We start from the raw sequence: 27,922 nt of genomic DNA, 5'->3' as shown, positions 1-27,922 counted from the left end.
AAGGGTAATACGTAAGTTCCTTCTCCACCAGTTTCCCGCCACTTAGAGGGATCCTACAGAGCCTATTTTATCAGGGTGTAACACATGTGAGTGTACAGCTTTTTAAAGGCGCGCTTTTACACGTAAACTCTCTGCCACATGTTCCCGCCAGTCTGAAGGACAACCCTCCTGGGCTTTTATCAGATTGAAACAGGCATAAAATAGGGACAGAACTTAGACGCACACTGGCACCCTGACAAGTGTTGTGGAGCACCTACCAGCATCTTAGCGAGTGAACAGGCTGCGGCAGAAGACCCCGAGGTTAACATGGCACACCCTGGCAACAGTCACGCTGATAAAACCGGATCTATACTTAATGTAAGTAGTTTTGAATATTGATTCTAATTTATAAAGTATTTCAAGCATTACTTATTAACTTTAGACCAGGAATAACTGTAAAAAGCATGCACACAAATGGGATTGCAGTACTATGTCAGAGAGGCTTAGCAGTTTAGGAGGGTAAAAATGAAAAATAAAACAATGACTGTTATACACTTACCTTAAATGTAGATTGTCTCCAGGATCTGATGCGGTGTGTAGGCTGCCAGAATCCAACGGCTGCAGCGCGGTACCTGATGTTTGGGCCGGTAAAAGGGGGGTCCCCGAAGACCTGTGCTAGTAGAGGGTGCAGGAGGCAGGACTTTGGTTATTATTAAAAAATATATGGCTTTAGGGGCCCTAGGTGTTGGGGAGCTGAGGGGACTCAGACTAATATAATAATGTCCTCATCCAGTGACACATGGCAAATTACTGTCTGGGTACATTTGGTACCAGGCTTTGTTCCGTAAGTGGACGAGGATTTTGTCTTGTAGCCTGATTTAGAGGTTGGTGGTAATGGAAAGCGGTCACATTTCTAGAGAAAATGCTAAACCCAGAAGAGGAGAATCCATCATCAAAAATGAATGTCCCTTGCTACCCTTGTGATTAACTCCACCACTAGATTCTCCTCTGGACCTAACATGGTCTTGTAATATTACCGCCCAGCTCTAACAGTGCCTACGTCCCTATGGTCAATTATGTTGGAATTTATGTGGGCGAATGCTACAATATTCAGAGATCTGCAACTTGGTACAGAAAAAACATGGAATTTTGCTGTGTTATACCCCGTTCTGAAGTGTGCAACCAGGACTGAGATAATACAACACGCACTAAACAGTATGGTATAGTCTTTTACTGGGTGCGATATTGCTCAGCCGAAATAAAGTGCCACTGGTAATGAAGGTTTGAATCTTTTAAGTCAGATTGTGCTAGATTAAGTCACTTCCTGCAAGCAGGTTCAGGAGAAGATTGTAGCCCAGTTGGTTTTGTCAAGGATAATGACATTGTCTTCTCAGCTGTCGGTCAAAGCAGATTCCACCTTCTCATTACTTTATTCTATGACTGCAGGTTAAGAGGAGTTTAGGAGGTTTCACAAGGGACTGATGTGGTTTTGCGGCTTTCCTCTTGAGGATTTTACATGACCTAGGAAATTCTGAATGTACTTGCTTGTAATTGACTGGAAATTTATGGTAGATTATTGGTTGCTTCAGCCTTTTAGACATGCAGGTGCTATCTCCATGGCTGGGGGACACACTCATGAGGCCGAGGATATCAGATATGAGTACTGCACGAAATCAAGACTCACTGCTTTGGACAGGGCTACATCAGTGGGATGAATGCTCTGATTCCGTTTTACAGCTTACACACCTCATCAGTTTGAAAGGGGTCATATGAGGAAGAGATCATGGAAGCAATAGGGCGTTTCTTTGAGGATAATATATCTAGGGCCCGATGTAGGTCACCAAATACCGGTCAGTAATGGCCGAATTCGGCCGTTACCGACCGGTATTTGGTGATTGAGATGTAGGGGCCATTATTTTACAGAATCGGTAAATTTACCGAATCGGTAAATTTACCGATTCTGTAAAATACCGAATCGGTAATTTTACCGATTCGGTAAATCCCAGATGTAGGTAGCACTGTTTACAGTGCTACAGGCCTTCAGAATTCGGTATTTTATCACCCAATACAATTGGGTGGTAAAATACCGAATTCAGGTGTACATGCACATCTGTGCATGTACACCTGTGCCATGTGACACCCAGACATGCCCTTAGGGCATGTATGTGTGCCACATAACACACAAGCCTGGAATTGGGGTGCTACAGGGTGTCAAAGTGACACCCCGTTCACCCTTGCAGGATTCGTTATTTACCGAATCGGTAAATACCGATTCGGTATTTCCCACTGATTCCTATGGGCTTCAAGGCCCATAGGAATCAATGGGAAATAGCGATTCGGTATTTACAGATTCGGTAAATACCGAATCGTACAGAATCGGCAATTTATTACCTACATCTGCCTGCTTCCGATTTACCGACTCTTAAATACCGAATCGGTATGGTTCGGTATTTAAGAGTCGGTAAATCGGAATTACCTACATCGGGCCCCTTGTGTCTAATCAGAGCTTCGTTCATCCCATATTCCATTCTGCCCTCTTCATGCTGGCAAACTCCTCATTGGATTTTCCTACAATGCCTTGCGACCTTGCTTTGGTGTTTCTTTCGGCATTAGTGTAAGTTCACACTGATGAGATCCACCCCTGCAGAAGAAAAAAAAAAGACATACAGGACGGCCTGAGAGCTGTGATTTTCCTAAAGTGGGACATCCTGAGTTGACAAACCAAAGAGATATTTGGGATATCAGATTTAAAGTAATATTTCTGGAGTAGATAACCATCTGCAGTGCCACCTTGTTTTGTCAATGGAGATCTGCACCCCAAGAAAAACAAGGTGTCAATAAGCAATACAGTGCTTTTTGAGGGAGTCTCTCCTTAGATAGCATGAACGCCATATAGAAGGGTAAGGTAATTCTGGGCACAGCACTTAAGATCCCCAGACACACCTAAAATGAGTGTGTGCTTGTGTAGGCACCGTGGATCCTAAAAGCGCTCCAAGACTTTCGGGTCGAGTTTGCGCTATATAAATATGCCCCAAAAAACAACAAATCCTCATAGCCGCTGGGACGCTGCTAAACTGGTCCCTACGGCTGTACATGCATTATTGGCAGCCCTTGGGTGCGGCAATCACCATAGCCTCACAGTCACCCTGGAGGAATCTCTGCCGGGAGCTTCCAGTCTGTGTTGGCGGTGGAAGGGCCCAACCCTTGGTGATGTCAGGGGTGCCCCGGTGACATCACGGAAGGGGCAGGCCCTTCCATAGCCGACACGAAGAAGAAGCTCCCTGCTTCCTGCCGCCGCCGACATCAGGATCCACGTGGGATCCTAGGAAGCGCCGCCATCCGCCTCTAGCCCCCAGAGCCATCCCGCCGCGCACTGACCCCAGCCATACGATCCCTAGAGCAATACCTTCCACACGCGTGCTCTTGGGGCTTCTATTTTAAACAAGCATTGGAAATGCAATAGGTCTCGGATTTATTTGAGTTAGAGCTAATGGCATTGGAAATGGCAATGTTTTTTAGCCATGTGTTATGGAGTGTATGCATGTGGTGTGTAGTGGAATTATGTGGGTTGGATTGGAACTGTAGCAATGGTGGCATGCTGCACTTTAGATGAATATGTTTAAAAGTAAAGTGCACCATACTGCGATTGCTACAATAGTTAATTGTGGATGCGTTAACAATTGATGTGTGCACTGATGGCTGGTGGTGTGTGTGCCTGGTGGAAGCGTGCACTGCCGGCTGGTGGTGTATGTGCCTGGTGAAAGCGTGCACTGACGGCTGGTGTTGTGTGTGCCTGGTGAAAGTGTGCACTGATGGCTGGTGGTGTGTGTTTGTTTGGTGAAAATGTGCACTGACGTCTGGTGGTGTGTGCCTGGTGGAAGCCTGCACTGACGGCTGGTGGTGTTTGTGCCCGGTGAAAGCGTGCACTGACGGCTGGTGGTGTTTGTGCCCGGTGAAAGCGTGCACTGACGGCTGGTGGTGTTTGTGCCCGGTGAAAGTGTGCACTGATGGCTGGTGGTGTGTGTTTGTTTGGTGAAAATGTGCACTGACGGCTGGTGGTGTGTTCCCGGTGAAAGCGTGCACTGACGGCTGGTGGTGTTTGTGCCTGTAGAAATTGTGCACTGATGGCTGGTGGTGTGTGTGCCTGGTGGAAGTGTGCACTGCCGGCTGGTGGTGTATGTGCCTGGTGAAAGCGTGCACTGACGGCTGGTGTTGTGTGTGCCTGGTGAAAGTGTGCACTGATGGCTGGTGGTGTGTGTTTGTTTGGTGAAAATGTGCACTGACGTCTGGTGGTGTGTGCCTGGTGAAAGCGTGCACTGACGGCTGGTGGTGTTTGTGCCCGGTGAAAGCGTGCACTGACGGCTGGTGGTGTTTGTGCCCGGTGAAAGCGTGCACTGATGGCTGGTGGTGTTTGTGCCTGTAGAAATTGTGCACTGATGGCTGGTGGTGTGTGTGCCTGGTGGAAGCGTGCACTGCCGGCTGGTGGTGTATGTGCCTAGTGAAAGCGTGCACTGACGGCTGGTGTTGTGTGTGCCTGGTGAAAGTGTGCACTGATGGCTGGTGGTGTGTGTTTGTTTTGTGAAAATGTGCACTGACGGCTGGTGGTGTGTTCCCGGTGAAAGCGTGCACTGACGGCTGGTGGTGTTTGTGCCCGGTGAAAGCGTGCACTGACCGCTGGTGATGAGTGTGTGGTTGTGTGTGTGGTTGCGTGTGTGGTGGTGAGTGAGTGGTGGTGAGTGTGTGGTGGTGAGTGTGTGGTGGTGCGAGTGTGGTGGTGAGAGTGTGGTGTGAAAGTGTGTGTGTGGAGTGTGTGTGTGTGTGTGGTCTTATGTGTGTGGTCTTATGTGTGTGTGTGGTGGACTTAGTTTGAGTTTTCGTACCCTGCACACTCACACACTGCCCCTACACACTCACACACTGCTCACCCTGCATGCTCAGTGTACGCAGAGCCCGAGCCCTAAAAACGGGGCCTCGTGCCCCACACAGCCCCAAGGCGGCAGGAGCCCCCTTGGAGTCCCGCACTTGGGAAGCGGCCTCTGTGGGGTCTTTATTTTTTTATAAATAATGGGGCCTCAAACCCCCCCCCCCACACACACTGCCGCAACTCGCCCCTAAGACCTCTCGGATCTCGAGGGCTCTGGGGGCTACAACCGCAAGTCTGGTCCGCGGCCCCCACACAATGCGGACCATGCCCCCCTTTCCCCAGAGCCCCGTACGGTACACAGCAGGCTCTGGGGGTTATTTAGTACTTAGCGCCACCCTTCACCCCTAAAAGCGCCAACGCCCACACAAAGCCCCAGAGCTCCGCATGGCCCAGCCTTGGGAAGCGGACTCTGTGGTACTTTATTTTATAAAACGGGACCTTGAGCCCCACACTATGGCAGCAACGATCCCCCAGAGCCCACCCGGATCAACAGGGGCTCTGGGGGATGCCCCGCATGACGGAACCTACACACCCCACAGGGCCCACGGACCATGCCGCACTCTACCCACAACCCCCGGAGCACCGCAAGGTCTCAGTGTGCTCCGTGGGCTATATTGAAAAAAATACGCTGAGGCCCGGCCTCCCAACAACCGAGCGGACCATGCCGAACTCTATCCATAAACCAGGCCCTCGAGCCCCAATACCTCACCACCCCTAGAGCCCTCCAGGATCGCCGAGGGCGCTAGGGTCTTTTATTTCTTCAAATCATGGGGCCTCAAGCCCCACAAAGACCCCCGTGCAACCAGGGGCGGCTCTAGGCTCATGGCGGCCCTGGGCAGGGAGCGTAGGTAGGGGACCCCGGAAGAGGGGGTCCGGGTGGGGCGGAGCCCCCTGGAGCTCAGGAGGGGGGTCAGGGTGTTAGGAAGTGGAACAGAGCCGGAGGTCGCCAAATCCCTGCCAGGGGCCGCCACGCAAATATGTATCCATCCTCAGAGGATTATTATATTAAGGATATATATTGGCATGGAGGCTCCTGGGGTTTGGTGGCCCTGTGCAGGTGCACAGCTTGCACATGCCTAAGGCCGCCACAAGGCACTAGAGCACCAACCAGCCCTCAGCGTGCTCTGGGGTGCCTAATTTTAAAACCCTTTGGGGACACCGCTCCCCATACTATACCGGCCCTCACCAACCCCCCAGTGCCGCACGGTCCTCAGAGGGCTCTGGGGGCTTATTTAAAACACTGGGTAGCTTGACCCAGCACTGGACCCCTGAAACAGCCACCACAGAGCTTTGGCCCCTTGTACCGCAGCCAAGGCCTCAACCCACACATTCGCTCCCAGAATACATGCCTTGGAGCATCGACCTCCTTGACTCAAGCACTGTGCCCGGGACACAAACCTTGGAGGAACAACATGCGCCAGAACCCGCACCACCGCAAGCCTGACCTCCTACAGGGACAAAGAGTCTTGGCTTCCAGAACCCCTGAAACCCCTGAGACCCCAGACATACACAGGGCAGCCGTGTGGTGAGTACAAAACTGTAATATGTATTTATTTTATTTGTAAACAGTGTATTTTATTTGGGTGTACTGTGCCAACCTTACAGTACCACACACACCATGTAAAATGTTTCTAGGCGCTGTAAAATATATGGTTCCCTCTACATGGACCCTACTAAGGCCTCTAGCTTTATGCACCCTAAATACACACCCTGCGACCTCTGTGCCACCCCCGTAATAACCAAAAGCATTCACATTAAATGCCTGTACACATAGCTTTAACACCATGGTTGCTTCGAACGTTCCGCGCCAGTGCGGAACGTTCAAAAAACGGGTGGGGGTGCATCGGCCAACGGTCGTTTGCAGCACCAGTCAGGCAGCCAATGGGAGCACGGAATGGGTTAAACTCAATGCTTTAAAAAAACACCATTATTCACTTCATATACAAGCCACATATGTTTAAAAAACCCTTTAAACCCTTAAGTTGCAAGCATTTACACCCTCATAGCCTCTAGCATTTACCCACATTAAATGTACCCCCTCATGGTAAAATGTTTCTATAAACTGCATAATCTTAAGGTTACAACCCTGCGCCACAACCAAAACCAGCCTTTATTCATATTACATACAGTTCCCTTGCGCTTTGCGCCTTTTAAAAACTTAAAATGACAACCCAGTTTCACCTCCAACCTTATTCACATTAGGCACCAGACCACAACTCTATAAACATTATTTAAAACAATATAAACACCATCCTACATAGCGCTAAACCCCTTTTAACCCCTTGGCTGCGGGGCACATTCCCCTGCTGTGCTGGGGGGAGGAGGGGGCGAGCAAAGCCCAGCCACGCCACGGTTCTCCGTGTGCTCTGAGCTCGTCATGGCCACGCCCATTTCAATAGAACGCTCAGCACAGCAGGGGAATTATCCCCGCGTGTGAGCATTCTAACGGCCGTGACGAGCACACGGGAACCATGGCTCATGACGAGCTGAGCTCATCATGAGCATGGGAGGGGTTAAAATGCAACCTTGTTCACATTAAATACATGCCCTACCAATACTTTAAATAACCCCATAAGCCTGCAAAACTGCACCATCCACCATCAGAGCGCAGCACGCAGCGTCAATCTGTGAGAAGTTGCTCTGATTCATCGTGGCCTTTAAGTTTCTGATGTAGGTCTGGGCAGCAGACAGTCCAAACAAGGCATTCCAAAAGGGTTTTTAGGTCTCGCCTGTCGATGCGCATGCGCATCGAGCAAGCGAGACTATAGGGGCTCATCCAGACTTTATCTAACTTGCAAGGAATCGTGGCGATTCCTTGCAGTGCCCGTGACTTTTAAGCTCAATGCGCATGTGCATTGAGCTTAAAAGCGCGTGCACATGCCCCCAGCCGCCTGCCTTGCCTACTCTCTCTCACAGCCTCCCCCAGCTCCGCCCCCTCACTACTTGATTGCACGGCCGCTAGGCCGTGCCTCCCCTACTCTCCTCCCCCCTCCTCCTCTCCTCCCCTGCCTGCCTGCCGCTAGGCCGTGCCTCCCCTACTCTCCTCCCCCCTCCTCCTCCTACTGCCGTGTCGCACCTCTCCCCTCTCCGCCCCCTCCCCTGCCAGCCGTGTTACGGTGAAAGGCTTGTTTTGTTACACGACATTCCTGGGGATTTACTTTTCAAAGTACAGGCTATCTTAGGACCGTGAAGAGGATACAGCGTGTACACATAACACTGCAGCAAGCATGCTGAAACGCCATGCACAAACGTTCAAAACAATAAAATAATAATGTATTTGCACTATTCAGAGCTGCAGGACTTGATTTGGATCCGGATTTATTATGTGAATGTTTTTGTTTTTCGAGGACTCATGTGATTCTCTCACTTGGAATGAACTGCCGAGAGTCGGGAACATGCCTAGCTCGTCGACGGAAGACACTCTTGGTGTCTCTGGCTAATTAAACTACTTCTTATGTACGTTGACCAGAATTTAAAAACGATATCGGGACATTCTGCAAGGATATAAGTAGGGCTACACATTTACATTGACAGAATAACTTAAGCACCACCCTTACCAACTTAGTGAGCTACTATGGGGAATGATGTGCAACGTTTAGCCACCGTGCCATCTAACTGAATCACCTAGTCGGAGATTTTAATCGCTTCTTGACTGTCAGTATTTCCATCAACTGGGGCTTGCATTTACAGTATTTCAGTTCTTACAACTGTATTGTCGCAGATACCATGAGCTGGGTTGCAACAATCATTTAAATGTTCAGAGAACATGTACAATTATCAGCTAGGAGGTTGAAGACTGTTAAATCTAAAACCCGCATTCTGGGGTAAGAGTCATTCTCCACGGCCGCCAAGCCACATCAAAGGCTTCCGCTGACCCGGCATCAATCACCCTCCCCCAGCGCTGCCCCGCCCCCTGCTTCACAGCCATCTGACTTATTCACGGCCGCAGGCCGTGACTCGACAGTCCTGCAGTGCTTAACTCCCTCCTCCTCCCTCGCCAAAGAGCACCCCGCCCCCGCAATGGATTGTATCCTGTGTGTCTTCTCAATATCAGGCTTCCTCTGTCTGTTAGGTATTTCGGTCACCAGGGTTACCGACTTGAAGAAAAGTAGGCTCTTGAATTCCCAGAGTGGCTCATGTCCACGGCTCAACATCGACTCTACTATCAGCAACCCATACAACCGGAAAGGATGACGGCCAAAAAACGGAGGTCAGGTCGTACATTAATCACCAGACAGTGTACCAAGCCAATCTGCTGAGGAATAGAGCTCTCCATCTAGCCTCCCCCCTCCCCTTCTCTGCCTTCCCTCCGTCTTGTTTTTTTACTGCCTCATTAGTTAACCGCCCCACCTCCACTTTGTTGTCTAGTTGGCAGACTCAGCTGAGAGGCCAACAACTGAATGGGTGCATGCAATAGGTCTCGGAGCATTTGAGTTAGAGCTTTTAGATTTGTTTATGGCTTTTTTTCTTTGTAATTCTTTAGCATTGCCTACAGGAAACAAAAATGCTAAAGATAAAAAAAAAAAACCATAAACAATTCTAAAAGCACAAACTCTAATGCTGCGAGACCTATTGCATTTCCAATGCTTGTTAAATGTCTGTTTCTGCCGGCACCTAAAGTACACTTGTTATACTTGTCCTGGCATTCTAATTAGAAGGCCCCACACTTTATGGTGGGTGGGAGGCTTAGAACAAGGCATTTGTGGTCTCTGGAGGGAACATGTTCACAGTTACATCACGCCTGAGAACTGTCGTAAGGAGCTGGGCCCAGGAAACGTGTTTGTAGGTATTGCTGAGTCGGCACAGCCCTGGCTGCTGAGACTGATAGATTTATCTCCTGCATCGTGTTTTCCTGCAGTGTTTTTTCCTGCCCCGTGTTCTCAGGTTTCAGATTCTCCTGGGGTAAGTTTGGGACCCCCACCACCCCACGTCTGTTGTCCCTTTATCCTTTTAACATCTGCTAATCATGACCGAGCCCTGCCTGGAAACCTACAAGCAGCTTCTTTGTTTGCTCAGGTCCTGGTAGGGCTGCCACACATTCATCATGTCCCCAAACTTTTTGTGCACCAGCTGTCACTTTTGGTGACACACAGACCTGTCACTTTTGGGGACACACAGACCTGTCACTTTTGGGGACACGAGTTGATGAGCAAAGGTATCCAGATAACGACTGAAGGCTGTTTCCCGATAAAATCTGAACCCTCAAGGGTCGCAATTTATCAGGTGCAATAAATATTATCTCTTGGTTGTTTTTCCACGATAATGGGGAATAACGTGCAGATTTTGGTGCTTCCCATTCACGTCAGCTCCAATCATGTGGTGTTCACGAACATTTTATTTGTTTCCACAAACGAGAGTCCTAAAGAAGTGGGCGAAGGAGATAGAAAGTTGTACATTAAATTAACCTCTTGAATACTGTCTGAAAAAGAGTTCTTTTTTTACCGATTTCTCAAAACGTACTCAACTAACTAGCACCAAATTTGAAACATTATCTGGCCTCTCTGTGCATGCCACATCGGTCGTCATTCTCCAGGGAAATCAAATATGTGGCTCATCTCCAACCTTTCTGTCCTTGTCTGATCTCTACAAAACATTAAAGGAAGGTTGAAATGCGTTTCATTTTTTGATGACATTTTTGCGCACGTTTTAAAAAGTTATCAGCAAATAATTTTTTCCACAATGATTAACAGACATAAAGCTCACTGTTGAGACCTCAATTATAGTTTAATAGTTGCCACGCACGTGTGCCAACTTTAGCCAGCTTTGGCTTTTATGCAAACCGCACATTGCATTCTGGGAGTTGTAGTTTCAGTTGTAACATGGAAAGCTTATGGTCAATAATCCAAGTACGTACAGTCTGTTGGTCAAAAAGACAGGACTGCTGAAATGTTACACATAACCTGGGGGTTACCTGCCAGCCGTGTCATAATTATTGTTCAAGCAAGTGTGCTTAACATAGGGGTTGCAGATTCGCCTAACTCTTGGCTGAGTCTCAAGTAGAGTCAAGCATCAGCAAGTTTGTTTTGGTTTTCTTTTGTCTCTTTAGACAGACTAAGTGGCTGGTGATACAGTCTAATCACAGGAGACGGGGTTGAGGGTCTTCGGGTGTTTGAATGCCCAAACCCAGACTAGCATTCTTCTGGGACCTGAGGACTTTTCAGTACAATCATTTATTTTAGGGCAGTGATAATGAACCAAGAAGGGGCAGGATGCTGGCGTCTGCAACCGAAAGGTTATCTCAGCCATCTCCCAACCTCAGTGGAGTATTTACATTTATGTGTCTCAAGAAAGCCAATAGATCGTGCCTTTGGGACCAATAATTGACCGTGCCCATGGTTTTAGGTATGGTGCAGCGCATTCCTGATGCTGTGCAGTCTGGCTAAAAAAAAGGATAAAAAGGCCCCCACAGCCAGCTGTGGCATTTTGTAGGCGCATGCACCAAGCAAGCACATGCCTACAAAACGATGCAAGTTATTTGTCTCTACTGATCCGAGTTGGATATAAAAACAAAAAGAAATGAAACACAAGCAAGTGGGGAAAAGAAGATGGGTGGGGAAGAACACGGGTGGGGGAAGCAACACGGAGGGTGGAATCACAGAGGGCTGGGAAGCAAAAGGAGGGCAGGGGGAAACAAACAATACAAGAATGTGCAGGTAGGGGGAAGAACACAGAGAGCGTAGAGCGGAAAACAAACAGAGACAGACCCACGTGGAGTGGGTGGAAGCGAAGAAACGAGAGAGAGTGCAGCAAGAACAGGGGCCTGAAGAGAGAAGCTGTAAAAAGTGAACGCATGTGTAAGCGCAGGGCATTGGACAAGTTGGTGGGAAATGACATTTTTCTGATGCTATGAAAATGTGCTGAGAAAAATGGGAAAACAAGGAGAAAGAGGGAAACACATGCAGTCTCATGGAATGTTTTTAGGGAAAAAAAAAATCCTGAAAAGCAGACACTTGTGGAAGGACAAACCAAATCGGTCAGAGAGAGAGGCTCCCTCCCACGAAGGCTAGATAAACGGGCTAAGACAAATAAAGCCATTGAACAGAAAGCAAGAACATAAGAGCAACAAAACAGAAAGCCAATGGAAAGCAATGGATGGAATTTCTTTCTAGGTCAGCTATCAACATGTCCCAAATAAATCCTTCTTAACCAGAGAGCTGTGCTGCCTGGAATGTGTCATGGCTTCTACCTAAAAAGGCACAAAATCACAAATTGAATTTTATTTATACTTTTCTTCCATCACATGATGAGTGTAAACTGGGCAGCAGCAGCACAAGAATCATTGCCTCATGCAAAAGATACAGCTTGGCAACAGCAAACAGATCACCAGATGTACTAAAAAACAGGTGGCAAAAAGTAATTTCGAATTGCACCCCAACTTTTCTTGACACGCCTCTGATTTTGCAAGGTGCCCTATAAAGTAATAGATCACAAAATTGTCAGATTGCTGTTTGCGACCGCCTGTGGCTGGCTACAAACCCAGTGATGGTGACTTGCAAGAAGCAGCAAACCACCACCACTGTGCTTGCATTCCTAAACCCATGTTCCTTAAAGAAACCACTGATTCTTTAAAAAAAACTGTTTCCCATTGGGTAATACTTCAGTAGGAGCAGACAGTTGTCCTTTGGACCACTGTCCTGCCCCCCAAGGTCACCCGACACCTTTCACCATCCCAAGGGGACCCCTTCTCCATGGCGAATCAGTTATCACCTCCTTTGAGGTGTGAGAAATTGGTCAATGGTTTGCAACTGTAATTGTGGTCTTTGCTAAATGCCAGACCCCATTGTATTTAGGAAGTGACACACATGTCATGCCCCTCCCTTATTGCCATTCGATATGGATAACTAGACCCATTTTGCAAATCAGGAAAGCTTTTCCAACTCATAAAGTGGGTTTATTAAATACTATAAGCTAGGGGCGGCTCCTCAATTTGAGCGGAGGAACATCGCCCACAAGCCCAATAGGTGAAAACTAAAATGGGAGTATAGTTAATTTATTACTATTATATTTTTCAGCAACTCATCCTGAACTAAGTGTCAGGATGGGGTGGGGACAGAGCTGTCGAGTGGCAGCAGCGGGGAGCTGTGCGCTTTCAAATGCGCATGTCTCTTGGGACGGCCACCCAGACATGCGCATTTATGCGCACGTATTTTTTTTTTTTACAAATTAAGCACTGCTTGCACATTGTTCAAATTGCTGATAGCCACTTTGTGCCCCGCGATTAGAGGCGCTCAGGCGCAACTAGAGCCACATTTTGGGGGGGCTGAATATTTAAGCAATAGTCAGAGTGGAGCTGCAGAGGTTAAAGAAGTGGTGAAACAACATCAAGGCCTAATTAACATGCAAATGGTCTTTTAAAGAGCTGTGAAGTGTTTGGCTGTGGCTGTGTGTGTGCCCGGGAAGTGTCTCATCCGGGGCTGCCACACACGTCGAGGGGGGGGGCCTGAAGCCCTTTGAGTCCAATAGGTGTTGCGCGCCTGCCCGCGACCCTTTTATATATGCGTACAGCTATGTTTTTCTGGGTCCATGAAGCGTGCTGCCACCAGTTTTTTTTAGGTCGAGGACCGGAAGGCTGGCTTGCCAGCTTCCGGGAAGAGATTTAATGTTTTTGAGATGGGTGCTTGAACCGGCCTCTCTCCTCCACCTCTCCTCCATTGGCTGGCTTCCTAAACGGAGGCCAGCCATTGGAGGAGAAGGGAGTCACTCCAAACAAGCCCCGTCTCTTTCGGATTTGGGGGTGTATTTTTTGCGTACTTTCCACCTGTGACATCATCCGTCACTCAACGGCAAAACACGCCCCCGATTCCGAAAATTTCGGAAGCTTGCGGCCGCCATTTTTTTTTTCGCCGTGAAGGTGAACCGTTGCTTTCCTGTCTTCTTCTCCCTTCCTATCCTCAAGAATTCCTCCTACAACTCATCCTTGTATTCGTTTCCATCTCTCCATCTCTCCTTCCTCTCCTTCTCTGTCTATCTTCCTCGCCCTCGCTTTCCTTTCCTCTGCCGTCTACGATTGGTCTCTTCCGCCCCGTCCTGCCTCTCTTCCCCCGTCCCATGCAGTTCTCATTGGAGGTGTACAACACACGGGGGCAGCCTTGTTTTTTGTTGTCTTGCCGGCCCGCAGCTCTCCTTCATCTCTCCTCGCGCCCCCCCCCTTTCCCTCTGCCCGTTCCGCTGCTGGCTACCCTGTGCAAGGCGCTTGCAGACGATGAATATCACATTACTTGCCGAAGAGCGAAGGAATTGGTGTTTACACCTACCAAAAACCACCGCTGCTGTAATCCTTTTTTTCATAAGAGTTTTCAAATTCTCTCCCCCGCCCTAAACTGCTTAAGAATGCAGTGTATGTTTAGACCGGGTCTGCGGATTATGACAGCTAGGCGGCTCCCCTGGCTGGTAGACGTGCTCGTATCTTTGTAAGGAGGCCAATGAATGGAGCACGTGGAATACCGCTGGAGGTGCGGGGCTCCGACACCCCTCCACCAGGAAGCGCCTTGAGGCGATAGTATTAGCAGATCTGCGCTCTACAAGTACAATCATTCATCCGCCCATCCCTTCAGTGGGATCGAGTGACCCAAACGCCGGGTGTAAACGGCCCACGTCCAGCCACTTGGATAGAGGGGGGGTCATGACCCATGTATGTCTGCTCAGCTTGCCACCTGTCATTCAAGGCAGAGTTCATTCGGCTGGCGGGGTGTGTGCTACATGAGTAGTCGGTCCGCGAGTTCACTTCTCACCCCTCCCATGAACGCTTATCTTTAGGTTATTCGTTTGAATCCCTGCAAGGTCAACTCTGGCTTTCATCCCTCCAAGGCTGATGAGTTCAGTATGGTTACATTAGTCATCCTTAACACTTGCTATTTAGAGCGCTTAGAAAATGCCAAAGTGAAATATGAAGCCCTAAATTAAAACAAAGTGTTATACAAATTCAGGTTATAGTCACTCCTTGGTGTGATTAGATTTGTGGAGTTCTGAAACTCAGGGAGGGGCACAAGGTACAATGCTCCCTGTCCGTGATCCCGGTTTTATGCCTCTGTGCTCCCCTGTCCATGTTTCTGCCTTGCAGACCCTCCACCGAGCCTGAAGACGGAGCCACAGGTAGGTGAATGCTGCTTTATCTCAATCCACAGTGTACTAATTGCATCAACCCAGCGGCCAGCTAGCTACCAGTTATTTTTTTAATTTCACCCACTTCATCTTTTTTAAATTCTCGCCTAGTGGGACGAAAAGCAACCATGTCCAGTTTGGTAGCATGAAATACGTGTAATTCATTTATTTTTATGCAGTAGAAACATGCTTTCAATTGTCCAATGAGCGCCTTAGACTCGGGTGTCGCTGGGATGTTGTAAACATTTCCTTGAGATTTCAGAGTGACTCCTGAATGCCACCTCGGGGAACTGGCCGTCCCGTCATGGGTCGCTGGTGGAAGATGGCGCCCGCTAAAGTTAGAGGTGGTGTGCCCCACGGAGAATTATTCTCACTGGCTGTCTTTCTTGCAGCCTCCAGAGAAGCGACGAAGGACCATCGAAAACTTCAACAAGTTCTGCAGCTTCGTGCTGGAGCTTCGTGCTGGCCTATGCAGGCTACATGCCTTCTTCCACAAAGGAGGTAACGCGGCCTCTGCTCCCCTGATACCCTGCCCCATCCCCAGAGTCCAATGTAATGGTGAGTATGGCGGGTGAATGGAAACACGTCCGACATCACCTTTTTGTCAGCGGCTTATCTTGCACTGTCATTTTGCCCCTTTGATTAAGCATCTTTCTTTTTAGAGCTGGCCAGAGGTAGTTTTAGCTGTTTTGCTAGCCTTGTCTTTCCTCCAAAAACCATAAATCTAAATACATATATTCAAACACAGAGAGACTTTTCATCAACCCCCTTCATCTATCAGTCTGTTAATGTGTCTTTTGCATTTTATTCCATTATTGGCTCTTGTCTGTGAATTAGTATGTGTGCATCCTACCTTTTATGTAGTCGACTTTTATGTACATGGCTGGCATTCCTATCTGATTCTATTTAATTTTTTAATGTATTTTTGCACCAGGTTATTTTTTATTTTTGTAAACCTGTGCACTACCGTTAGCATGTTTTAGAATTGATATCGACTTTTGTATACATTTGCCATAATAACAAAAATGAAAGGCGTGTCCAAGACACAGTTCTTGTTCACATGTTAACCTGTATGTGTCCTGGTGTTTGTGGCATCATTACCTACCCATTAGAGGCGGTTGTCTGTGTGAAAGTGGTGTTATGAAGTTGATGATCTTTTTCCTCCCAGGCACACCGAGTAGTCTTTCCTTCCCATTTGCCATTTGATTTATTTGTAGCATGGCAGTGTTAGGTGAATAAGCGGGCCATTGTTTTTTTTTTTTTTTTGGATCGCTGGAAAAAGAGGGAGGGCCATCTTTCTTGCCAGGGCGTCATTCCCCCTTCCTTTAGAGGGTGGATGTCTGGTTGCTCTGATGTTACTGCTCCTGATGGGGTCCATAGAAGTGACGTTGCGTTTAGTCTTTTATTCTGTGGCCCAGCCAGCACCTGTCTGATTGTCAGCTTTGACTGTTTCCACCTCATTTCTACAGCACGTTCCTACCTCTTGTCGAGGCCTGAAGGCGCGTTGCAGTGTGGCGGAGCAGGGATTACTGTTGCACCAAGGAGCTGTATGCAGATTGGGAATCCTGGAGGTGTGGGTCATACCAGCAGGCTCTGAGTGTTGGTAGCGATTGTCATGGGATTTGTAGTGTGGGGGGTCTGTGTGTGTGGGGGGCTCTGTGTGTGTGGGGGGTCTGTGTGTGTGGGGGGCTCTGTGTGTGTGTGGGTGGGGGCTCTGTGTGTGTGTGGGGGGGCCTCTGTATGTGGGGGGGGGCTCTGTGTGTGTGAGGGGCGCTGTGTGTGTGGGGGGGGGCGCTGTGTGTGTGTCGGGGGCTCTGTGTGTGTGTGTGGGGGGGTCTGTGTGTGGGGGGGGGGGCTGTGTGTGTGGGGGGGCTGTGTGTGTGGGGGGGGCTCTGTGTGTATGGGGGGCCTCTGTGTGTGGGGGGGCCTCTGTGTGTGTGGGGGGGGGTGCTGTGTGTGTGGGGGTGCTGTGTGTGTGTGGGGGCTCTGTGTGTGTGGGGGGCTCTGTGTGTGTGTGGCTCTCTGTGTGTGTGGCTCTGTGTGGATAGCTTTTTTTGTAGGTGGCTCGATGTGTGGATGGCTCTGTCGGTGTGAAGGTGGCTCTGTGTAGGTGGCTCTATGTGAATGACTCTGTGTGGGTGGCTCTGTGTTGGTGTCTCTGTGTGGGTGTAAATGCAATAGGTCATGCATTTGCGAGCGATTAAGCTATTGGCATTGTAAACGACAATGCCATTATTTAACGATTAAGCTATTGGCAATGTAAATGACAATGCCATTTATTTATGATTTTAAAAAAAAGTCATGAGCAATGCCAATAGCTCTACCTTTAATAATGCCGAGACCTTTGCATTGTAAATGCTTGTTTTTTTTAGTTATTTTTTTTTTCCAGAGTGATAAGTATTTTAGCGTCCCGACCACTACAAAGATTTGGAAAATCACCTTAAACGGGTATGTTTTTATTAAATCAGTATATAACTTAAACAGTAAATATAGGAAATCCTTTTAAGATGTGTTCCAGAGCTGGCTGGACGAGTCCTGTTTGAAAATTAGAGTAAACAAAAATAGAAAAGCAACTAAAAAAATAAAAATACACGATTTTGCAAAGTTCAATTAAAGTATCATGCCCGGACTTGCACATGATATTAAAACGTGAACAAACGGCCGGTAATTTTCTCTGAGTAACGTGGCAGGTCCTTAGTTACGCATGATTTTAGCGACATAAGCATAACACAGCCGTAAAGCTGCAAAATACCAGCCGCGCTGAAACCTTAACCTTAATTTAGATTGTGCCTTGAAGGTGGGGGTGCCGAAGGAACTGCTTTTTGTTGACATTCCTGTAAGTGAGAGGTATAAGTTAAACCTGTAGGAAGGCTAGGTCCAGAGTCAGCTCCCCCATTCTGTACTCAATGTAACCTTTGGGGCATCCCTATTACATGTGACCGCAAGGTTTGGTTCTCCACTCGTGACAACTCTACCTGTCGTTGGAGATCCCTCAAGGTGTATTTAAGAGCAGGGGCTTAGCATTCTATCAGGAACCAATCTGGGAAGATGAACGTTGGAACGCGTTCTTCTCTCTGCTGGACACACAGAGGTAGCTGGACCCCAACAATCCCCAGAAATCATCCGACGAACACTGGACCAGAGACACCAGTGCTCATCCGATAATCTAAAAGAAACATGATCAACTTCCTTCAACCCAGTGGATACAACGCCACTTGAAAACTCTTTGCATTAATAAGAAGCGGCAATGTACAGAATACTTCCTAAGTAGCAGGAGCTCTAGACCAAGAAGAATGACTAGCGTGGAATGTGCTTCCAGGATAAATGAAAATGCGCCGTCCATCATAGAAAAGGATTAGTCAACGATAGTCGTGAGGACATATACCGTTCCAAGGGTAGGTATAGCACAAAATGCAAAACGGTTATTAGAGAAATTGAGTACTTTCTGTCTTGTTTAATAATGTATTGTGAGTATATTCAAAGTACTTTAATTTTTCTTCTGCATTACATATATTTTAAATTGCATTGTTTTTGCACAATGTATCCACTAAGATAAAAGGTTCTAAGGTTGTTATATTTATAAAGGGAAGTAGATTGGCATGACTCAGGATATACTGCTTGACTTCATTTAGTAAAACTAAGAAGAGCAAACTTAATAAATCTGCGTTTTGTGGAGTCCCTCGCCATCAGGAGTAGTAATGTGATGTTTTCCTCATGTAAATACCAGGCTTTGAATTTTTTTCTAAGATCTTGCACTCTCCCAAATGATAGTGACACTAGGTGACAATAACACAAGTACCAGGAAAAAGCATGCCCTCAATTAAAATTAATTTGTAACTAGTGTTAGTCATTATTATGAAGTTACAAATCTAAACAAGCATTGACATAGCCAATAGGTCTTGCCTTTGGGACCTTATAAGTGTTTAGCCATACAACAGTTGATTTTGTTGCACCAAGGATATTGTACTGGATAACTAAACACTTATAAGGTCCCAAAGGTGAGACCTATTGGCTATGCCAATGCTTGTTGCTATGTCTTATTGCTGCAATTGTGGGGCAATGGTATGGGCCACGACGGGGTTTCACAGTGCAGGGTCCATTGACTCTATCTCAACTAACAATTAGGGGGGCACCCCCAGCCGCTCTAGGCCTCCCCGATGGGTTTGGGTGGGGTAGAGCCCTTTGTCACTTAATGACGGCCTTAGTTAAGGACAGCAGGGAGTGGCCACAGAAGATATCCCGCGGACTGTCACAGAACGCCCGCAGTCGTGCAGTCGAAGGCGGCAGTCTCAGTCTTGGGCCTCTTGTGGCCCAATATTCCCCCTCTAGCAGGTCCACAGTCAATGTCACTCAGCGGTGCCTGCTCCACAGTGTATCTGCATGTGATGTAGTTTCTAAGCTCACTGTAGGAAAGTGCCCCCTTTTGCACGGTTACCCCCCACTTTTTGCCTGGCATCTGATGCAGCTTGACTTGATGTGCTCTGGGTCCGGGCCAATCAGGTTGTCAGGGCCTGTGTTTTTTCCCAACACTATACCTTTGTATCCACACTTGGCACATCTCTGGCCACAGGTAAGCTTCTTGTAAAAGGTACCATGGGTACCAAGGGCACTGGGAACAGGGAAGGCCTCTAAGGGCTGCAGAACCTCTTGTGCCATCCTTAGAGGCCCTGCACCTTAAACACTCACACACTGCCACTACAGGCTGCGTGTTCTAGCACAGAGAAAAATAGTAGACCTGACACACATCCCTGTGTGTCAGGCCAGCCACCCACAGCCTGGGGCCTAGGTAAAACACCCCTCTGGCAAGGTGCACTAGACCACAGGTGAGGGTACAGTAGCATGAGCCCAGCACTCCAGCAGTGTCTATGTCCATGTTATAGACATTGTAAGTGCAGTAAAGCCATGAAGAGTATATGATCTAGGAATTGGTCATAACGAACTTCACAGCTCCAGAATGGCTTTACTGAAACATGGGAAGTTTGGTGGCAAACTTCCCAGCACATTAACCCAACACTGATGCCAGTGTGGGATTTAATGTGAAATGCACTCAGATGGCATCTTAGAGATCCCTCCTGAAAAAAGATGGCCTGGTGTGGTTCCTGAATGGCTGCCCGTCATTCGACACCAACAGATAGGTTTCTGGACCCCTGGGTAGAGGGCCTCCACTCTCTGGGTCCAGAAACAAAGCCCATCCTGGGCAGAGGTGTCATGCCTCCTCCCCCACGATGGCCTGGGTTCACTAAGGGTAAGCTTTAAAGGCCTGTCTCCTTTGTAAGCTGTCCCTGCCTTTTGCTGCCCCCAGCAACTGGCTCCCAACGGTTCTGACCCCCACTCTGGGTGGCAGAATCGGCAGGAATACCGAGTTAGGAGAAGAGGGGTGCCCACCTTTGCCAACCCAAACTCTCAGGTGGAGGAGGCGAGGTGAAGCACATATCTTGGTCCCCTCCATCTTGAAGATGAGGTGACACAGCCAATTAGGGAGAGGACCATGCCTCCCCCCCACTGGAGTATGACATAATAGGGGTGTACCCACTCCAGGGAAGGGACCAATCAGTCCCGACCTGCACACCCCTTTAACACTCCTAAATTTTGTATTTTGGGGTAACCCTGAATCTTGCCTCCTCACCCCTACCCCGAATGCTGCCGACCAACAGAGCCTTCTCACCTGGACCTCTCTCATGACAGTAGACACCCTAAAGACCATGAAGAGCATCCACTCCGGAGCACCCTCTGACCCCTGCCTGCCGCACATTTTCCACAGGACCGACACGCTCTCCCAAGGATGACAGTGGCTTCTTTCACGCTGTATCACCCGTGGAAACACTGAATCACCATTTTTAGGTCTCGCCTACGCAGTGCGCAAGAGCTGCATAGGAGGGGACCTCTTGCTATCGATCACCACTTTTGCCTAAAGGCGTGCACGTTTTGTATTGCTTTGTATTGCAACGTGTGCACGTTTGGCGCTTCTCTTGCAGGAGCGAGCAGCGGCGCTATCTGTTAGTAATTATCTTCAAAACAGATGGCGCCCCTGCTCGCTCCCGCAAGGGAAAGGCTGCGCCTCGCTTTAGCTTTCGCGGCCATGGGGCCGCGCATGTTTAGTGTCAGCCGCATGGCTCTCATGCAACAATTGTTCAATACAATTGCACGGAAGGCAGAGGATTATTTTCTTTGGCTGACTTTGATTTAATTTTTAATTAAATTAGTTTCTTTCTTTTCTTACATGATCTTTGATCTTATGTTGTTAACGTATACACGAGAATGAAAAGAAACTGCTCCGATCACCAACACACAGAACTAGCACATAATAATAACGGAACAACATTGACCTCTAGTTGCTAAATAAATACTGAACCAACCATTATTATTCCTTTCTAAACGGCTCCCCTTGATTTTTTTTCTCAGACCTGGTGTAAACATTAGCTTTTATGGTCAGGCCAGATTCCTGAGGAGGAGGTTTGTCTGTATTTTTTTGTTTTCCTCCGAACAGACAGAAACCTCAAAAAGAGAGTGTTTTCAGAGAAAGGCTCCTCTCCGTGTCATGAGCTCATTAGGCCCAGACGTCTAGCCACCTCAATTGCTTTATTGCGCTCAGCTCTTACTGTTTGAAACAAATTCTAGGTATAGTGTTGACAATGAATGGCTGCACTTTGAGGCACCCCAGCTCTGTGACATTGCTCTTGTAGCAAAATCGAAGCCACTTAGCTATTGAGGGAGATCTATAATTAGCAATAAGACTGGCAAGGCCAATGTTCGCCATCTGCTCTAGGATAAAAGGAGGGCCGATGCCTAAATGCCAGTATTTCAGCAGTAGCGGGCGTTTCACCAGTATCTAAGAAAGGCACATTGCAATGAACTTCGTGTTTACGACCGCAATAAACAGCCTTGTGTATGGGTTGATGACAGCTGAAGACAAACGCAGAGAGATGGAGCCACCATCAAATGCTCCATCAATGTGAACAGAAAAGGGGAAAGGGACACTTTCCCCCAAGTCTTCACAAATCTTAAAACCGTGTTAAAAATAATATTTTCTTCAACGGGCTCCGGAATATGAAGCGAAAGTCACGAATATGAAATGCTGCAGCCTCCTGCCATCTTTAACACGATGATGGTTACATACATCAATAACAAAATGCTCATTTTACAGCCCTTCAATACATCACGTTTTATTAACTATTTGTGCGGAGAAGGAACCATTAAACTGTACAATTGTATTTGAATACGTGTTCTTATATTAGCACCTCATCAAAACAAATAATTTACAGAAATCTTAGTTAAATATTGTTTAAGCAGTATAAACGCTCTCGGGTCTCAAAAACACCAATATGTCCTAATTGCCTTTCAGAACTCGCTATGTTTTGAGCACCAGACCACTGTTTTCTCTTCGCGTTAGAAACTGGAATTTGGCACTGTCTCTGTTCCTTGAAACTGAAGATTATATAGTTCCCGTAGCTGATGGGTAATCTTCACTGCCGAGTACCAGGCCTGTCGAAAAGCACTCCACTCACTAACAGGAAACTGAGCCCAGTATACGAGTGCATCAAGGAACAAGCATTGGCATTGCCAATAGGTCTCACCTTTGGGACCTTATAAGCGTTTAGTTATCCAGAACAATATCCTGGGTGCAACAAAATCAACTGTTGAATGGCAAACACTTATAAGGTCCCAAAGGCGAGACCTATTGGCTATGCCAATGCTTGTTCAAACTTACACTGGTGACACCACAGCTGTGTGCCTCAAGTAATCATTATTGACTTAGAGGTCCAGCTGATGGACTCTAGAGAAAAAAATGGTATGTAGGATTATAAAGTTAAATCAATATGGTAAAGGTTTTAAAATGAAAACTTCAATATTCAGTTGTGAAAACTAAGCAAAATAAAGGTTTGGATAATTAAAAAAACTTAAGAACTTTAAGAATGTATTGAAGAATAGTTAATATTAGTATTATTTAAAACAAGTATGTGCCAACCAATCCAGCTCACGTGGGAGAATGCCAATTTTTAAACCCCAAAGTATATTTTTGGGGGGGTTCTCCCACATAGAAATGCTTCCACTTCAATGCAAGTCAGTGGGGAAAATTAATTCCCCAGATGTCTTTTTTTTTAAAGTTTCTGTTTCCGGATTCCACGTGTTGCAGGTATGGGGAGATGCCCAGTCTTATGCGAGGCATAAACAGCACTTGTTTTTCGAAAAGGTATTGAATGCCCGCTCACCGGTCACCTTATGATCCCAGCCTCAGTGTTGTTTGCACCCAGTGCTTAATTTGAGCAGCTGGTTTATGGTGCTTGTCACAGGCACTTAATTGTCAGCACTAGTGACAGTCCATCAAATGGTGGCACTGTCTGTTTACGTTTGAAAGGAGCACAGCAACTGTGTTGAAGTCAATTTGCACAGAAAATGTGTAATACCAGCCCCTCCCACCATTATAATAGCATTGTGTGACCTGAAATAGTCGGAATCGTCACACTTGTAGGAGTGTGATGGTTAGGTGTTATGTTGGTACTGTAATTGGCAGGGCTGGAAGGGGCAATGCTGCAGTGACCTTCTGAGAAGGACCCTGGCACTTATTTTTTTTTTTACAAATTAAGCACTGCTTGCACACCGTTCAAATTGCTGATAGCCACTTTGTGCCCCGCGATTAGAGGCTCCAGGGGCGGCCTTAGGCGTGTGCAAGCTGTGCACCTGCACAGGGCCACCAAACTCCAGGGGCCACCACGCCAATATAATAATCCTTAAAAGAATAATCCTCTGAGGATGGATACATATTTGTGTGGCAGCGTCTGTCAGGGATTTGGCGGCCTCTGGCTCTGTTCCACTTCCAAACACCCTGACCCCTCACCCCCTCTTCCTGGGCCCCCTACCTACACTCCCTGCCCAGGGCCGCCATGAGCCTAGAGCCGCCCCTGGAGGCGCAACTAGAGCCACATTTCGGGGGGGGGGGGGGGGGGTAAAAAATAATTTCGGGGGCGGGGGGAGGGCTGAATATTTAAGCAATAGGTAGAGTGGTGCTGCAGGGGCTCTAAGAAGCGGTGAAACAACATCAAGGCCTAATTAACATGCACATGGTCTTTTAAAGACCTGTGAAGTGTTCGGCTGCGGCTGTGTGTGTGCCCGGGAAGTGTCAACTCCGGGGCTGCCACACACGACGAGGGGGGAGGCTGAAGCCCTTTGAGTCCAATGGGTGTTGCGCGCCTGCCCGCAATCCTTTTATATATGCGTACAGCTGTGTTTTTCTGGGTCCATGAAGAGTGCTGCCACCAGGTTTTTTTTTACCAGAGTAACAAGTATTTTACCGTCCCGACCAGTACAAAGATTTGGAAAATCACCTAAAACAGGTGTTTTCATAATATCCGTATATAACCTAAACAGTAAATATAGGAAATCCTTTTAAGATGTGTTCCAGAGCTGCCTGGACGAGTCCTGTTTGAAAATTAGAGTAAACAAAAACAGAAAAGCAACAAAAAAATAAAAATACACGATTTTGCAAAGTTCGATTAAAGTATCAGGCCCGGACTTGCACATAATATTAAAACGTGAACAAACGGCCGGTAATTTTCTCTGAGTAACGTGGCAGGTCCTTGGTTACGCATGATTTTAGCGACATAAGCAGAACACAGCCGTAAAGCTGCAAAATACCAGCCGCGCTGAAACCTTAACCTTTAAAAACACAAAAGCAGATTGGACATGACAGGGCAAAAAACCTAGTCGAAAGGAAACCGAAAGGCGACAGGGAGGGGGTGAGTTCTGAGGAAAAGGCTCCCCCCCCCCCCCGAGCCCCTGGCAGGCTGCCTCCCTGGTTGTTGCCTGCTCTGTGCCTGACTCAGCCTGGCAAGGATCAGAGAAGAGAAAGGGGTGGAGCCGGGCATGGGGCGGACTTAACTTCATAAACCGAAGGCCGGAGGGTGGAGGCAGAGGAGGGCTGTGACCAGAGGCTCCCGGGAGGCCAGGAAGTGTCGGGGCCAGGGAGGGAGGGAAGGGGTCTGGACTCTGGGCAGACTGGGGCCGGCCACACGCAGCAGCCGTCGGACAGCAGGACTCACAGGAACTTTTATCCCCGGGACCCCTCCTCGCGGCCTTCGGGTGAAATTTACCCTGAAGAAAGTTGGGGGACTTCTGACACCTCCGGACACCCGAGTGAAAAAAAAGGGGGCGACACGGGTGCGCGGCCTTGGCTGCTAAACTTTGGGGCTGCACACGGTGGCAGCTCCGCGAAAAAAGGATCGAGGCGGACACGAGAGGGAAGGTTAGTTTTAGGGGGGGGGGGGGTGGAAACTTTTCTTCGAAAGAGTGACGCCGACAAGGGGCTGAGAACATTGGGCCTGTAAATATTAAATATGTGGGTACTGTTGGGGTGGGTTGGTTACTAACGTTGATGATTTTAAAGTTTCACTGAAAGTGTAGGAGAAAAATATGATCTTTCACTCTTATCAGTGGGATTGGGGGAGGGGATGCAACGGTGATGCAGAAAGGTACCTGTGTTTCTAATTTCTTTTAAAATCCTCCCCTGCGAGTGAGGAGTAAGGAATGTGGACTGTTTACTAGTCTGAAATGTATTGCGCAGTTCGTCAATGCACCTGTTACGTAGCCTTGCATGCGTCATGTGTTGAAGCCTACCTAGTCGCCCAGCACAGTGGGTTAAGGCACCTGCTGCAGATATTAAGCGCAACTTGTGGGTAGCATGATGACATAGTGGGTAGCTGTACCTGAGACTGGGGGTTGCTTTTAGCCTAAAAATCGTGGAGTGCACGCTGAGAGGCCTGCGCGGTTTAATGTCTATACCAGCGGATATTAACCTTTTGCGGACCCCCACTGAGTCAATACTGGAAGCCAGGGACCCCCACTGAGTAACTACTGGATCCCGGCCTACGTTTTTTTTAAAGGATTTCGGCCTCAAAACAATATTTAAAAAATACAGAAACAAACATCCATGAAACAAATACACACATGATTACATATTTAATTCACAAACAAATTAAAAAATGAATGGGAAGGTTGAAGCTTTTCTAAATCCAGCGGCGGGCACTCTTCATCCATACTGCATGCAGCTAGATGCAATTGCTCCGCGAATCAGTCTGGATAGACTAACTTAATATTCATCTTTCCTACCAAAGTCCTTCACAGTTACAGAACATTTAAAAAAAATAGTTTTGCATTTTATCTCTCTCTCTCTCTCTCTCTCTCTCTCTCTCTCTCTCTCTCTCTCTCTCTCTCTCTCTCTCTCTCTCTCTCTATCTCTCTATATCTATATATATATATATATATATATATTTTTTTTTATTTAATCTGCTTGGTTTTGGGATTTTGTCATTTTCGGAAGCTCTATAAAGTACTCCTTTTATTGGTCTCGGATGATTAATATGGGTTTTCGCCTTTCTCTGATTCTATTTAGTGAACTGCAGAGTATGCTTATGCCACCGGCTTACCACTGAGACACCTGTCCAACCAATCCAGTGGGTAAAGGGCATTGTTAAAGCAAATATCTGCTTTTAAACTAGCTAGTCATTTGGAAAATGACAAAGCTGTATCAATAATTGTGATACTAAGCAAGTTATTTTTGTTACCGCCCACCACACCATATTGTGCCAGATGCAGACGGATGCGTGGGAAAGGAAGGGTAATCTTATCTGTAGCATGCAGGCTTCTAGGCCCTGTCATAACCCCGCGCTATTTCACAGAAAAGATATGGAGCTAGAGCGTCAAAGAGCGCAGGTGGCCACCAAGGTTATTGCCTCTAGGCGCTTACTAGTAATAGTTAGTTGTGGTGATCTGAAAGAATTAACAGCGGAGGGGTTGAGAGGAGATCTTAAATTGCCCCATGTCGGATGTTCGGTGCTCATCTAAAGCACAGATACCAAGTTGTCCCACTGGCGGTGTGAGGAGCTTGGCAATTACAGAGATCTCGGGGTGTTACATGGGTTGGTCTGAGGAACTCCCCTTAAAAGAGACTTGAATATGTTTTGTGGGTGTTGGAGTAACTCGCCCTAGATAGAGACTAGAAGATGTTTTGTGGGTGTTGGAGTAACTCGCCCTAGATAGACTAGAAGATGTTTCGTGGGTGTTGGAGTAACTCGCCCTAGATAGAGACTAGAAGATGTTTTGTGGTGTTGGAGTAACTCGTCCTAGATAGAGACTAGAAGGTGTTTTGTGGTGTTGGAGTAACTCGTCCTAGATAGAGACTAGAAGGTGTTTTGTGGTGTTGGAGTAACTCGTCCTAGATAGAGACTAGAAGATGTTTTGTGGTGTTGGAGTAACTCGTCCTAGATAGAGACTAGAAGATGTTTTGTGGGTGTTGGAGTAACTCGTCCTAGATAGAGACTAGAAGGTGTTTTGTGGTGTTGGAGTTGGTGCAACCAATACAGAGATTTCAGGTATAAGTTATTCACCCAAACCAGAGATATTGGTGGGCTGAGTAGATCACCAAATAAAGAGGCCTCAGGCTGTCCACTGTCAGATGTAACTCACTGGGATCTCAGGTTGTCTTGCGTCGGGGATTAGTAGCTCCTCAATACAGAGACCTCAGATTGGCTCGCATCTGGTAGGGGCCGCTCTTCAATGCATAGATCTCAGGTTGTCTTGAGTCCGGTTCAAGTAGCTCCTCAAAACAGATCCCAGATTGTCTTGCGTTGGGTAGGAGTAGCTCCCCAATGCCGAGAGCCCAGGTGGTCTTGCATCGGGTAGGAGTAGCTCCCCAATACAGAGATCTTGGGGTTCCTCGCATTGGGTATGAGTAGCCCCACAATACAGAGACCTCAGGTTGTCTCGCATCAGGTAGGAGTAACTCATCAAGAACAGAGAACTCCGGTTGTCTCGCGTCGGGTTCGAGTAGCTCCCCAATAGAGATCTCGGGTTGTCTCACATCAGGTAGGAGTAGCTCCTCTGTACAGAGATCCCAGATTGTCTTGTGTCGGGTAGGAGTAGCTC

The 27,922-nt window shown here is 47.6% G+C and overlaps 1 protein-coding gene across 2 annotated transcripts in view; it reads left to right on the top strand.

Moving 5' to 3' along the window:
• The first annotated feature begins 217 nt into the window (after window positions 1-217).
• The window catches only part of LOC144799579 (protein mono-ADP-ribosyltransferase TIPARP-like), a 92,846-nt gene continuing 65,141 nt past the window's right edge, over window positions 218-27,922 (top strand). The window contains exons 1-2 of one of the 2 annotated variants that reach the window (XM_078670952.1): window positions 218-357; window positions 15,397-15,562. In XM_078670952.1, the coding sequence (XP_078527078.1) occupies window positions 307-357; window positions 15,397-15,562 (217 nt within the window). In that variant the 5' untranslated portion in view covers window positions 218-306. Of the gene's footprint in view, window positions 358-15,396; window positions 15,563-24,745; window positions 25,245-27,922 lie in introns of those variants that run through there. The other variant, XM_078670953.1, reaches the window with a different exon arrangement.

The sequence above is a fragment of the Lissotriton helveticus genome, chromosome 12 (assembly GCF_964261635.1).
Source record: "Lissotriton helveticus chromosome 12, aLisHel1.1, whole genome shotgun sequence".
Taxonomy (NCBI): Eukaryota; Metazoa; Chordata; class Amphibia; order Caudata; family Salamandridae; genus Lissotriton; species Lissotriton helveticus.
This window is presented reverse-complemented; position numbering and strand designations above follow the sequence as displayed.